Source organism: Pipistrellus kuhlii, unplaced genomic scaffold, assembly GCF_014108245.1.
Source record: "Pipistrellus kuhlii isolate mPipKuh1 unplaced genomic scaffold, mPipKuh1.p scaffold_m20_p_14, whole genome shotgun sequence".
Classification (NCBI taxonomy): Eukaryota; Metazoa; Chordata; class Mammalia; order Chiroptera; family Vespertilionidae; genus Pipistrellus; species Pipistrellus kuhlii.
The window spans coordinates 6,567,700-6,582,949 of record NW_023425449.1 but is presented as its reverse complement, the minus strand read 5'-3'; the positions used below and the strand labels follow the sequence as shown (position 1 = coordinate 6,582,949).

General features: G+C 46.0%; 1 protein-coding gene across 1 annotated transcript in view; it reads left to right on the top strand.

Moving 5' to 3' along the window:
- Nucleotides 1-14,288, top strand: part of CDH17 (cadherin 17) — a 33,588-nt gene extending 19,300 nt beyond the window's left edge. Inside the window, exons 10-17 of the mRNA XM_036436517.2 lie at nt 2,720-2,796; nt 4,872-5,063; nt 6,520-6,764; nt 8,632-8,762; nt 9,616-9,855; nt 12,010-12,126; nt 12,263-12,376; nt 13,740-14,288. Coding sequence (XP_036292410.1) covers nt 2,720-2,796; nt 4,872-5,063; nt 6,520-6,764; nt 8,632-8,762; nt 9,616-9,855; nt 12,010-12,126; nt 12,263-12,376; nt 13,740-13,840 — 1,217 coding nt within the window. The 3' untranslated portion in view covers nt 13,841-14,288. The remainder of the gene's footprint in view (nt 1-2,719; nt 2,797-4,871; nt 5,064-6,519; nt 6,765-8,631; nt 8,763-9,615; nt 9,856-12,009; nt 12,127-12,262; nt 12,377-13,739) is intronic.
- Nucleotides 14,289-15,250: the final 962 nt, after the last annotated feature.

The window sequence follows — 15,250 nt, the reverse complement described above, 5'->3', positions numbered from 1 at the left end:
TGCCTGGGCGCATTAGGGAAGGATGTGAAGCATGGGCAGCACAGAGGCACCTGGTCCAGTGACGGATCAGGCAGCATTGTTGAACTGGTCCCAGTCCTCCAAAAAGCAGATGCCAAGAGGCAATTATATGTACGAGAATCCTGTTAGGAGAAATGCCTCTGAGAAAAAAAGTGGGGAGAGATACAGAGAAGGCTGGGAGAACCATCAGACTGCACTATAAGCCTGGCCCTGAGGGAAGGAGATGGGGAAGGAGGGCTGGTGGGAGTGTCAGAGACCACCGAGCACTCAAAGAAAAGTTTGGCAAGGTCATCAGGGAGCCCAAAATTGGACGCTGACGGAGTCCATGCTCTATAAGAAAGGGCCTACCTGAGCATGCCTGCCTTCTTCCGTCGCTGGCTGGGGGCAGCTTGGGAAGCAAGGCCTCGGGGCGGGTGTGGCGATGGATTACAGAGTGTGGCAGCTGGGCCATCATCCTTTCATGTCCATGTTGTTGGAGGTTGGCAAGGCACGTTGTCTACAAATGGTCTGGGGACTAGCCCCAGCTTTAACCAACACTCACTTATTCAGACTTCAGTTATGATTAGAGGACATGCCCAGGGCATTGAGCAGGAGCTCTGGAGTAAGACTGCCTGAGTATATTCGTAAGGATCCCAGCAGGAAGTAGAGGGGCCCCCTCAAAAGGAGTGACCAAAAAGAGTCTACAGAAAGGATTGTTTGTAAAGGTTGTGGGCAAGCTGGAGGAAACCAGCAGGCAGTGTGACGCACAGTGGGTGAAGGGGTGAAGGGTGGAGGGAAGGGACCATTCCTGGAAGTGGCAAGCCCCGGGCCTGTGGCTATCCACAGGCCACTGGCACTGGGGAACTCCAGCAAACCTTTCGCCTCCTGCCCTTCCTCCCACTTCCTGCTAGGGCTCCTGTTGGCAGAACCCAACTGGTACCCAAAGGGCCAGGATGCCCCCTGATGCAGGTCGTAAGGTGGGCCTCGAGACAGAGCAGGGAGGAGGGTGGGGAGTAGGTGTAGTGGACACAGGGGGCACATGGGTTTAAATTCTGGCTGGACCACGAGTTCGCTGTGTGACCTTGGCCAGGTTACCTCACTTCCCTAACCCGCAGCTTCCTTATTTGTGAATCAAATGAGTGGTAGCAGTACCTGCAGTGTGAAGTGAGTATGAAGATAAAAGGGGTAATGCAGGTGAAGCCCTCGTGCCTGGTACCTAGAGGGTGCTAACAATTTTGTATGATGTCGAGACCTCAGTTTTGGGGTTTTTTTTGTTTGTTTTTTTAAACATTTTTTATTGATTTTTTACAGAGAGGAAGGGAGAGAGCTAGAGAGCTAGAAACATCGATGAGAGAGAAACATCGACCAGTTGCCTCTTGCACACCCCCTACTGGGGATGTGCCTGCAACCAAGGTACATGCCCTTGACCGGAATCGAACCCGGGACCTTTCAGTCTGCAGACCGACGCTCTATCACTGAGCCAAACCGGTTTCGGCAGACCTCAGTTCTTTTGTGCTCTAGATTTTATACAAAAAAATGACTGAGGCCCAGAGACCTTGAGTGGCACAACCAAGCTCTCACACCTCTGATAAGTGGCAGAGCCAGAATTTCCAGAGCCCAGGTTCTTAATATTTCTATGATGCGGGACATATCAATAGAAAGGACGGTGGTTCCCACAAAGAACCTGTAGTATTCTTTCTTATTCTCAATACTAGAGGCCTGGTGCACAAAATCCGTGCACTGGGCGGGGGGGGTGTCCCTCAGCCAAACCTGCACCCTCTTGCAGTTCAGAAGCCCTTGGGGGGTGTCCTTAGTGCTGCCACGGAGTTGGGAGAGGCTCCTGCCACCACGCAGCTGCACTCGCCAGCTGTGAGCCTGGCTCTGGCTGAACGACACTGCCCCCCCCCCCCCCCCGTGGGAGTGCACTGACCACCAGGGGGCAGCTCCTGCATTGAGCGTCTGCCCCCTGGTGCTCAGTGCGCATCATATCGACCCATCCTTCCATTGTTCGGTCGATTTGCATATTAGCCTTTTATTATATAGGATTTCCCTGGGCACTCCATCCCCACGCACACGCCATGCTCATCTCAGACTCAGGTTGCAGCCGCTGTCTCGGATTAGGTCTCTGACTTGTCAGACCTTTCCCTCAAAGCCTGTGCCATTTCCCCAGGGTTCCGTGAGCTGCTTCTGCCCCTGTCTTGCCTCCAGCAAGCCGGGCCATCAGCCATCGGAAGGGGACTAATGATACCACTTCCTCCCTCACTTGGAGGGCAGGGAGCAGGCACCTGGCCCTTCCTCCCCACCATGGGAGCAGAGGGGATGTGGGTCAGTAAGTGCTGGGCTGGTCAGGGAAGGACAGAGCCGGCTGGGATGCTCGGGAAAGGTTTTCTGGAAGGAGAGGTTTGCATGAAAGCCACATCACTGTTAGGAGTTCGGACAAAGAGGCCGCTTCACAGAACAGGAACTTACCTTGGAGGGGTCAGGGGGAGGGAAGTGGGAAGCCCAGGCGAACTCCTTGCAGGCCGTCCTTCCGCCTCCCTGGGATCAGCTTGTGGGTGCGGGTGGGGAGCTGAGGGTCCCGTTTCCATGCAGATCACATGTCAACAGCGACGTTGTGACTCCGGCAGCCACTTCGCTTGCCAGTGTTTTTCTTGCCAGTTTCTGAGGTTAGCGCATGGCTTTTCCAGTGAAAACATGTTGGTGACACGACTTTCATTTTCAGACTTCCAGACCCGCTGTCAAGTGCAAATCAACGTGATTGACATCAACGATCAGATCCCCATTTTTGAAAAATCAGATGTGAGTAGCCGTCCCCTGCTGTCTTTTCTTTACTTTGTTCACATCACGTGATGCCTACGTCTGGGACCAGGGCACAGGCAGTGCACAGGGACAAGGCCGCACTCCACAGGCGGCCTTCGTCACTGCGTTTGTGACAACCCAGACAGCTTCTCCAGTGAAGTTCTTGGGGAGCAATCACTGGGATAGTATCTGGGAACGTCTGTTTACAAACTCCTGCGACGGCTCCTTTACTCCCAAGAGCTGCTTCAAAGCTGCAGCCACAATCTCTGTCTCATTGGAAGGAGCTGGTGGCTACGGCAGTTGATTATTATATATGTGTGTGCAGCAGGATGATAAATGGATTGCTGCTAGGTTTCAAACAGGCATTTTTAATAAAAAGTTTAGTATTTGGAACATCGCGACTTAAACTCATTTTGCAGTATTTGGATAAGAGGAAAGGAGAAGGAAGAAAACGAATCTCTGGCATAAGCCACAGAAAAGTTGGCTTAAGATATTTGCAGGAATTAGCAGCACTGGGCAGAAAAAGCAGGAGTCAGAAGATCCAGTGAAGGACATCAAGAAGAACGTTGACTTGTTGTCGATGTGGGCTTTACACTTGAAGGGGGTTCTGTCACTGTTCCCGCAGAGGGGAGGTCTCTGTGTACTTATTCTGGAGCAGAGAGAAGCCCATCTTACTAGTTTGTTTGAAGTCTATGGTGAGATAGCCCAGAACCCTGTCCACATATCAAAATGTTCATACGTCAACATAGCGACAAGGCGGTAGCAAAGAAGGGGGTTGATTTATGCGAGGGTTCGGGGTGGTAGGAGGTGTGACTGAACGTAACCTGTGTCACGGGCGCTGAGGCAAAGCAAGCCGGAGCTGGAAGCGTTGGCCTCTCAGGCTCCGTGCTCCCAGCCTGTGTTACACCTAGGCAGTGGTTTCAGACTGCAGGGGAGATCCGGCTCTGGGAGTGTCAGGGCTTGGAAGGGCAAACTGGGCTTTAGAGAATGAGTCTGCTGCTGTCACTGCTCTGGCCTTCTCCCTAGTTAAGATCAAGATCATTTCTGGAGGATTTTCAGCGGAGGAGCAGGAGATAGTCTAGGCCAGTGGTCTGCAAACTCATTAGTCAACAGAGCCAAAACACCAACAGTACAATGACTGAAATTTCTTTGGAGAGCCAACGCTTTTTAAACTTAAACTTCTTCTTATGCCACTTCTTCAAAATAGACTCTCCCAGGCCGTGGTATTTTGTGGAAGAGCCACACTCAAGGGGCCAAAGAGCCGCATGTGGCTCGCGAGCCGCAGTTTGCCGACCACGGGTCTAGGCCAGTGATTACGAGCACAAACTTTAAGTTAGACAGCATGGGAATGAATCCCAGTTCTCTGTGGTCTTAGGTGAGTTATACCTCTCCAATCCTTTGCTCTCCTGTGGGATGGAGATGATGATACAGCTACCCTTTAGGGCTTACTGCTTATCTTCATTGAGCACTTACTATGTGCCAGGCGCCAGGGACTTCCCAAGCATTATCTCTTAATCTTCACAGCAAACATGACGCAGTCCTGTTATTATTATTTCCATTAGACAGATGATGAAACAGAGGCTTAAATACGTTAGATAACTTGCTTCAAGTCACCCTGCTAGTAAGAAGCAAGCCTAGGATTTATGCTGTGTGACTCCGAGGTTTAGACTCTTAACCACTACTCCTTGGTTGATTGTGGACCAATTAAAGTAATGTACGTAGAGGTGCCTGCTGCATGATACGTACTCAATGTATGGTATTTATTTTTGTCCTCACTACTATAATATATAGGTTATATTATAACTTATAATATAAGGTTAGTAAATGCATTGGATGTGGCAGTGGGACTCTGTTTGAGAATCCTACCAGTAGCTCTCTGAGGTATAATGAATACCAGTCTATGAGTATGATTGATGTCAGAATCAACGGCAACATAGTTAGCCACAGGAAAAACGTGTGTTGGGTATTGGTGCCAACTGTGACTTGTGAACATTCTGAAGCTAAAGAGGCAAGCTAGCCCTGTGATAGCTGGTTATTCCTGGTGACAATGCACACTCTCACCGTTTCCTTCTCAGTACGGAAACCTGTCTCTCCCCGAAGACACCGCCGTTGGGTCCACCATCTTGACCGTCCAGGCCACGGATGCGGATGAGCCGTTCACCGGGAGCTCTAAAATCCTGTATCGGATTACCCAGGGCGATGACGAGGGGCGGCTGGGGATTGACACCGACCCCCAAAACAACGCTGGATACGTCATAATTAAAAAGGTACGCGACTCTTGGATGGAGTTTGTCTTTTTTCTTTGGTTCATGTCCTATGACTATGCAAGGACCTCTAAGCAGAGGTGATGGATCAGCACTGATCTCTCAGGCAGGAAGGACTCTGGGGTACTCTGCCATTCCTGCCCTCCCAGAGGGCAGAAGGCCAGGGACCTAGTTCTGGGTCTGTCATTCGGTGACCAAGTAAGCTTTGAGGGGGGAAGGAGGATTGCCATGTAAAATACATAAAACACGTGATAAACAATCTTTAATGTGTGTGTATGTAATATTGGGGCATACTTATACTAAAAAATTTGGTTGTTCATCAGAAATTCAAATGTAAGAAGGTGTTCTATCTTGTTATTTGATAAGTCTGGGAAGGGTGTGTGCATAGGGCTGTACTTCTCCCTTTGCAAATGTGGGGGTGAGACTGGATGAGTCCTATGAGCCCTTAAGACTGTAGGCCTTTTCTTCGAACGTGCCAGCCAGAGACTCCTCATGGAATCGGGGATTCTGTGCCTTTAGGGAGAACTTCAAGGCCCATAGAACCAATTGCTTAAATGGTAGTTAAGTCCTTCCTGTGCTGTTTAAGCCCATTCCCGAAACCTTCCAGAGTTGAGAACTGTTTTTGAAGCAACTCTGTCTGTCTTTCTAGGTAGCCCTATTAAAATTCTTCCTCACGCTAAATCCAAATTGGATTTTTGATTTTTTTTTTTGTCTTCAGTTCTGGCTCTGTCTGGAATGACCTGGAACAAGAGCATCTATCTTCAGATCATCTCGTCTAACCTCTCCCACTCTCCATGAGTTTAAGGACTTTTACTTTGGGATTTGGGTCCTGACGTTCCTCTAAAATCGTTCTCCATATAGATTTTATACAGAGGGGACATCTCTAAGCATTTCCCACCCTCGAGAGAATCAATAGGTTTCTGCTGAAGGAGTGAAGGAACTGTCCCAGGGTTAGATAAATTTTGGGGAGTGCTGCACTGATTGGCTCTTCTAGGAGAGTAGGCATGCACCTTATAAACTCTGATAAATCCTGCAGCACAGACTTTTTTAAAAAAATTATTTAAAAATATAGTTTATTGATTTTTTACAGAGAGGAATGGAGAGGGAGAGAGAGAGAGTTAGAAACATCGATGAGAGAGAAACATCGATCAGCTGCCTCCTGCACACCCCCTACTGGGGATGTGCCCCTAACCAAAGTATTATACATGCCCTTGACCAGAATCAAACCTGGGACCCTTCAGTCCGCAGGCCAATGCTCTATCTACTGAGCCAAACTGGTTAAGGCCAGCACAGACTTTTTAATGGCTCCATCATCATTGTGAGAAGTAGGTGTTTCCTGGCACTGACTCAGTGACCTGCTGCTCTCTGAGCGTTTTTAAAGGAGAATAGGGAATGAATCTTCTAGGGAATTAGTCATCCCCAAGTTAAATTTCTCTGTGTTTCTCCCCCCCACACACAGCCTCTTGACTTTGAAACAACAGCCATTCATAACATCGTGATCCAAGCGGAAAACCCTGAGCCTCTGGTGCAGGGTGTGCAGTACAATGCCAGCTCCTTCGCCACCTTCACCCTTATTGTGACCGATGTGAACGAAGCACCTCAGTTTCCCCAGCACATATTCCAGGCAAAAGCCAGCGAAGATGTGGCCGTAGGCACCAAAGTGGGCAACGTGACTGCCAAGGACCCGGAAGGTCTGGACATAAGGTAGAGAGCCGGGCCGGGCAGGCCTAGCTGTGCTGTGACCAAGGCCAGTGGGAGGGGAGAAGGGCTGTGGTCAGGGGCACCGGGGGTGCAGAGGACCTGGCCTGACTCCAAGGCTCTCTCCTAAGGGAGCAGCCAGCAATTTGAAGCCATATCCAATGCACTTGGTGAACTTGGCCTTGGTTCCTGCATTGAGCATCTGCCCCCTGATGGTCAGTGCAAGTCATAGCAAGCAGTTGAGCAGCCTTAACATATCATTAGCTTTTATTAAGCTTTAATTGAATGGCCGACTGGATGACCAGACACTTATCATATTAGGCTTTTATTATATAGGGTGTTTTGCATATTTGTATGCGTGTAATTATTTTATAACTTCTATTACATTGTTTTTTTTATTGAGGGAAAATTTCCAGAGGTGAAATGCTTTGGTAAGTGAACAGCCTTATGGCTCTGATGTGTTGCTCCACAAAGGGCTGTACCAATTGTTTCTCCTGTGGTTCTCGGCTTGTCTCTCTCAAATTCATCTATCACACCTACCCATGAGTCCCACTGGTAACACCAATATGACTGGGTTGTCTTCCTGCTGAACTCCATTCCAAGGCTGACCACTGCTTCCCACGATCTGGCTCGCTCCAGGCTCTCTGGCTTCGTCTTTTCCATCCACTGCTTCCCGTGTTTACCCCGACAAGCTATTCCTTGGCCTCAGGCCATAGCACAGCAATCCCTTCTGCTTAAAGCAGCTCCCTTTTCTTGCCTCGGCTAGCTTCTCCTTCAGAAAGGCTGCTCTGACTCCCATGACCTTCTCTGGGGCTCCGTAGGGCCCCTTTCACTGTCATTACGGCTTTCCATTGGAGTTATTTGTCTCCGTGTCTGTCTCCTCTCCTGGCCTGAGAGCCCATTTTTGTAACCTCCCGACTGCCTGAGACTTGCTAAACACTCAGTAGGTGTTTGTTGAATGAGACAGTTCACGTGGCCACCAGTGGCCTCGGAGTATCCACCCATTCGCACAACATCTCCACCGCTGGGTGCTCAGCTTTTCTTAGAAGGGTGCTTTGCTAATCCGTTTTAAAAGCTGGTCCCAGGTTGTTTCCATTAGAATTATTTGTTTGCCAGAAAAGTTCAATTTTTTCTCTCCCGAGTTTGCGGCTATACATTTTCTAAGGAAACAAGTACAACTACCACTTTGTAAAGATGGTCAAATCCCTGTTTTGAAGATACCCTGTTTCCCCGAAAATAAGACAGTGTCTTATATTAACTTTTGCTCCCAAAGATGCGCTAGGTCTTATTTTCAGGGGATGTCCTATTTTTCCATGAAGAAGAATACGGTACACACTTATTGTTAAATGAAAATAAAGGAAATTTATTACCTGTATACGGTACGGTAGGACTGTAGTTGTCAACACAAACCAGACAAACTGTGAATCCTACAGTATCAAGAATTTACTCATTTATTCAATGACATGTCATCGTCTTCTGGAACATCATCATAACAATCCAATTCCTGAATTTCCTGGTGAATTTCTTGTGTCTCCATTTCTTTCAGAATCAGATTTCTTTCAAATCTCTCATGTTTAGCAATAGCATTCTGAGACAAAGCCTAGGGGGGCCTTATTTTCGGGGGATGCCTTATATTTCACTCGGAAGGAAACCTGTAAGTAGGTCTTATTTTTGGAGGATGTCTTATTTTCGGGGAAACACGGTAGAAGCTATGCCAATAAAGTATTCGTAGTATTACGTAATGATCTTTGAAATATGCCATAAATAATACGCCAGGGATACTGTTGACACAGCAGCACAGCGATGCATAGACTACGCTCCCGTTTTCACATAAAGTAACCCGGGTTTCCTCTGCTCTTTTCCCTTCGTGAAGTTATTCCCTGAGAGGCAACGCGAGGGGCTGGCTCAGGATTGACCCTGCCACTGGCGATATCTTCAGTGCGGCCCCGCTGGACAGGGAGACTGAGAGTGTGTATCGCGTACAAGTGGTGGCAACTGAAGTAGGTGAGCAAAAATTTAATAATAATAATAATAATAATAATAATAACAAGTTAACAAGATGCACCAATAGAAGTAGGAGGGAGGGAAAGTGAGTGGGTCAGATTGTCTGAATATTGTAGAGTGGAAGAGCAAGAAGGGTACAAAAGTGAAGGGAGCCTTAGCTGGTGTGGCTCAGTGGATAGAGCGTCAGCCTCAGGACTGAAGGGTCCCAGGTTTGATTCCAGTCAAGGGCACATGCCCAGGTTGTGGGTTCGACCCCCAGTGGAGGGGGGGGCATGCAGGAGGCAGCCAGTCAATGACTCTCTCTCATCATTGATGTTTCTCTCTCTCCCTATCCCTTCCTTTCTGAATCAATAAAAAATATATATATTTTAAAAGTGGAGGGAACTACCTCCTGGTTTTGTTTCAGATGAGAATCGCCTGCGCTGAGCATCTGCGGGGTTGCCTACAGACTGCCAGGGCTCCTGGGTGCCCCCTGAAGGGGCACAGCTCGAGGCAGGTCCCTGTGTGCCCGCCCAACTGCCCGCCTGCTTGGCGGTTCTCCTGGAAGCAGGGTCAGGCTGTTGCCGTATGACCTTGGGCCGGTCACACACATTCTTTGGGCCTCAGCCTTCTCCCTGTAAATGCAAACCAGTGCCGCGCTGAAGTGCTGTCTGTAAGACATTAGCACATCAATCTTACTATTATCGCGAAGGCTTTTAACCAGGTCTGATTCTAAGCGTTTGCTGTCCTTCTGCAACCTCAACATACCCAACTGCTTGAGTTGTAATTTTTTACAAAAGGGGGAATACGTATTCTTTCTTGTTGAGAGGAAGCGGGAGAGCTGACGTCCCGTGTCCGCCGCTCTGTTCCCCAGGCGGGTCCTCCCTGAGCACCACGGCCGGCTTCCACCTGGCCCTGACGGACGTGAACGACAACCCCCCGCGGCTGGCCAAGGAGTACACGGGCCTGTTCTCCTGCCACCCGCTCAGCGCGCCCGGGAGCTACGTCATCGAGGCCACGGACGACGACCGGCAGCCGTTTCGGGGCCCACAGTTCACATTCGCCCTTGGCAGCCAGAGCTTACAGAACGACTGGGAGATTTCCGAGATCAACGGTGAGTGGTCAGACGCACATGGAGAAGAGCGTTGGTGCACGATGGCGCCGGCTGGTATTGGCCTCGACCGACGGGCCTGCAGCCCTGGGCACAGGACCTTCTGCCAGGCTCCAGGGAGGAGCCACCTGCTCTGGGAACTGGCAGAGGGGAGCTCTCCAGGGGGGGGGGGAAGCCCCAGACTTTGGGAGCAGAGAAGACGGCTACCACACAGCCATCCCCTGTAGCATAGGGAGACGGATAGTTGGATACTAGTAATCTGAGCAGCATTTGCAAAATTTTCAGTGGCCGCTGAGAAACAGGTTTCATCATGATGTTTAAAAGCAGCTTTATTGAAATACTAGAGGCCCGGTGCATGAAATCCGTGCAGGCGCAGGCCTTTCTTTCCCCCACTGCCGGCACCGGCTTGCCTCTGGCACCGGGAACCCGGGCTTCCCTCCGGCACCGGGGACCCGGGCTTCCCTCCAGCCCTTGCTCCATCCAGAAGGTCATGCAGAAGGACGTCTGGTCTAATTAGCATATCACGCTTTTATTATTATAGATAATTATGGACATATAGTAAGCAGCACACATTTAAAGCATACAATTTTATATAAATTTTATAAAAATTGACATGTGTGAACACCATCAGGATAAGACTATTTCCACATCGCCCCCCCCCAAAAAAAAGTTTTACATGCTGTTAGAGTCCCCATTTTCAGCCCACTCTGCCTTTCCCCCATCACCAGGGAACTACTGTTCTGCTTTCTATCTACTATAGATTAGTTTGCATTTTCAAGAATTTTATCAAAATAAAGTAATACACTATGTAATTTTTTTTTTCATCTGGCTAATTTCACTGAGCATATTTATTTTGGGTTTTAGCCATGCTGTTCTGTGTATCAATATATCTTTTTTTTTTTTAAGTGATTTTTTACAGAGAGGAAGGTAGAGGGATAGAGAGTTAGAAACGTCGATGAGAGAGAAACATCGACCAGCTGCCTCTTGCACACCCCCTGCCGGGGATGTGCCCGCAACCAATGTACATGCTCTTGACCAGAAAGGAACCTGGGACCTTTCAGTCCGCAGGCGGATGCTCTATCCACTGAGCCACACCGATTTCGGCTCTTTTTTTTTTTTTTTAATTGCAGAGTAGCATTCCATGGCCTGACTCTTATCACAGTCTGTTATTCCCTCACTAATTGATTGTCATTTAGGTGGCTTCCAATTTTTGCTGTTACAAACGAAGCTGCTAGGAGCATTTGTGAACAAGTATTTTGTTGGAGCATATACTTTCATTTTCCTGAATATCTAGAAGTGCAATGCTGGGTACCACGGCAGCTGTACCGTTAGATTTTTAAGGCAGGGGCACACTGCTTTCCAAGAAGTCTGTAACATTTTACAGCTCCACCAGTATGTGTGAGTCCTCAATGTTCTCCTTATACTTGCTATGCTCAGTCTTTTTAATTCCGGCCATTCTAGTGGGAGTGTAGTGGTATTTAATAATGGTTTTAACTTTCTAACTTAATTCTAACGTAATTCCTTAATGACCAGAGAACATTTGACTAGAATACATTTCAACTTATCGAGCCTTTTTCCCCTCAATACTTTAAAGATTTCTCCACTGTATTCTGTATTGCATTTTTTTTCTTTTTTGTTCCCTTGAATGTAATGTGTCTTTTTACTCTGGATACTTTTAAGATTTTTCTCTTTATTACTAATTTTAAGCAATTTGATTATTATGTGCCTTTTCATAGTTGTGGGTTGTGAGTTTTTCCCCCCCCCCTTTTCCCCTGAGATTTGATGATTTTCTTGAATTGATAATTTAGTTTTTATTACATTTGGGGGTGGGGAAATTAGCAATAATTTCTTCAAATAGTTCTTCTTTATAATTCAGTGTTCATGGTGACTTTATGAACATAACTACTGGGGCTTATGATAACTGACTGCATTTAGTATATGTTTCTACAGAGAAATCATAAACTGAGGACTTGAAAAACGCATGAACTCTTTTTGACATTATGGAAGGTACCTGTGGAGTGGAGATACTTTGGGTAGTTTAACTCATACTTATACGTAACCATTTTTCAGTCACCCTCAGTATGTGATTCACATATGAGCTTGATGCCTGCTGATCTGGGTACCGAAGCTGCCATTCATTTTACGCTATTCTGACAGGAACTCATGCCCGACTCTCCACCAAGCACACCCGCTTCGAGGAGAGAGTTTACAATGTCCCAATCCGCATCAATGATGGGGGTCAGCCGCCCTTGGAGGGGACCGTCTCTTTACCAGGTGGGTATTTTGCTGCAGTCACCCTGGGATGGTGTCTGTTCCCATGGGGAGGTGGAAAGAATCGTCACCGTTGAGATGAGATTCTGCCGTTGTTTCCTTAAAAACGTAAACCACCAAATCCTGTTTTGCTTTCCAGTCACTTTCTGCACATGTGCGGAGGGGAGCTGTTACCGGCCAGTAGGCCATCTGCCTGGGATACCTACCGTGGGCTCGACGGTTGCCATCCTCCTGACCACATTATTGGTCATTGGTGAGTGTAATCTCTCAGGTTCAAGGATTTCTGTTCTGGTCCTTAGAAACATTAGCTCACCTAAGGGTCTGCTCTGGCGGCTGGTCAAATGGCAACAACCTAGGCGACAGCCAAGAATATAGATCACCAGTGAACCCGATCAAACCTTCCTGGTTGGGCGTACCGTACCGTTTTAGTATCACCCACTTCCTTTCATTGCCTGACGGGTTGCCTTGGGAAATATGAGGCTTTCAAGCATAAATGTTGGTGTGTGATTATAATCCATGGTAATCTATTGTGATCCTCTGTATTTCTGTGGGTTTCCGTTGCCTCGCCTCTTGGCCATCTGATTTTATTGATTTGGGCCACTTCTCTTTTTATCTTTGAATATGGGTAACGTTTTATCGATTTTGTTTCTTTTCAAAGAACCACCTCTTTTTTACTTTTTTCTTTAAATCCCTATTTCATCTTATTTCTGCCCTGATCTTCATTATTATTTATTTTTTTCCTTCTCTTTGCTTTGGGTTTGTTCTTCCTTTCCTAGTTCTTTTGGGTTTAGAGTTCGATATTTTACTTTTACTTGAGATTTTCTTTTCTTTTTTAAGTCTGCCTTTATCGCTGGGAACTTCCCTCTTAGAACTACTTTTGCTTCATCCCATAAATTTCAAAGAGTTGAGCTTTCATTTATCTCAAGAGAGTTTATCTTAATAAAAACTACCAAATAATTCCCTATTTGGTAGTTTAGACGTATGTTGGTTAGTCTGTATGTACTTGTGTTTTTTCCAGTTTTATCCCCCCTGTAGACTTCTAGTTCATGTTGTTGTGGTCAAAAAAGATGCCTGATATGACTTCTGTCTTCTTAAGTTTATTGAGACTTGTTTTGTGATCTACATGTGTTCTATCATGGGGAATGTCTCATGTGCCCTTAAAAAATATATATGTTAACATGTATCTATTAAGTTAATGTGGTCTAATGTGTCCTTCAAGGTCAAATTTTCCTTGTTGATTTTCTCTCTGAATGAGCTATTCATTTATGAAAGTGGGGTACTCAAGTCCCTACTATAATTGTGTAACTGTCGACACTTAATTTTCAGAGTAGTGCAGGCACTAAATTCTATATTCTTTGATAGAGACCAAGCAATAGCTACCAGCTTAGATATAGTTTGGACTTGGTGCATACTTACTGACAATAAGAAAAGTGATAAGCTTAAGAAGGTTAAGGCCTTCAGTCCCCTTTTCACCAGGACAAAATAATTTTGTTGAACCACAAGAATAAATGAAGCTGTATGAGTCACTTCTTTCTACCAGGGTATTTATTACTTTATAAATAAATGTGACAATATATTTTAAGATTTCATCTATTTGACCCTGTTTTCTCTTTCAGGTATAATTTTAACAGTTGTGTTTATTCGAATGAAGAAGAATAAAGGCAAACTTAATGTTGAAAGTGCTCAGGCTTCTGAAGTCAAACCTCTGAGAAACTGAATTTGAAAAGGAATGTTTGTTCAAGTGCCATTTGGATAACATCACCATTTAATCCCATAGTTTTTTTTGCTTTTCATCCAACATATGCACTCTCATTTTTTACAGATATGCCTTCTTGCCTTTTAATATTTTATTACTTTTAGGTATTTTGTGTGCCATAGACATCAGAAATATTTTCCATGTTCTCGTGACACTTTTCCTTCTGCAAAAGCCTTAGCTATTTATCCCAAAACAAAATATATGTTTTTTTTTCCCTTTAAGGAAAGATGGGATAATGAAATAGTCTGAGGTTGTTAGTTTTGTTTTGTTTTGTTTTGTCTTACTTCATCAGGCGATTTATCAGTCACCCACCACAGAACTTCCTGGATTCAATTTATGCTTCTTATCCATTCTTTGTCTCCCTCCTTTCTCCTTTAGTATTTCACTAATTTAAAAACATTTGTTGGAGGAAAAAAACAAAGTGAAGTTTTATTTAAAATTAAAAGATGAACTTTGTCCCTTAGTTTGAACAGAAACTCTTTGGTGTTGTTTGCCTTCTGTGGTTCAGTGTGGCCTGGGTTGCTCTTCATTTGAGGTTCTACTTGGGAGTGCCACTAGCCCTCCACTGCCCACATGGAGGCCCACGGCAGAAACAACCACTGGCTGGGTTTACGTACCACCTGCTACACCTGCATGCTGCCCATGTTTTCTTTATGTGTATATTAATAAAGTTTTGGTTATTGTATATTTAATGTGTGGAGGAAAATAAGGAAGCATGAAGTAGTGACAAAGATCAAGAATAAATGTTGGCTGTGGTTGGTTTCATTGCCCGAATCTCTTTGGTTCTGTTTTCTCATTCTTTGCATTTGTTGAAAAAAAGGACTGGATAACAGTGGTGACCTGTTGCTTATCAAAACTGCCTTCCACGTAGAGTGAGCCCAAGAGGAGGGGTCTACAACGAAATAACATTTCACTGCTCTTGTGACCATGGAGTGGGTTTAAGGCAAATATGCCAGAAAATGTAAAAATTAAATGAGAACCTTAGAGATTTGGGAGCATTCTCATCCCAGAGCTGTTTTCTGACTCCTGACTTGAGCCTTGAAAGCATTCGATGTTACACAACCTCTCAGAATTTTCTGAAAAGAACTCATCTCTAAGAAAAGTGTTCTTGCAGTAATGGCTGCAGCAGGCCATGGAGTTTTATTTTTCATAAATAATCTTGCTTGTGGGTTCCTATTCTTAAAAAAAAAAAAAAAAATTGGGTAAACCAAAGAAAATATTCAAACTCTGTTTCAGGATTGCTTCCTTGTACATTCTGTGCTTCAAGATCTTTGCCTGTGTTTCGTTTTGTTGTTGTTTTCCACACGAGGCCATTGGGAGTCTCCTGATGGGTGAGGTTCTCTCCTGGATCACCACACATTAAAAGACAAA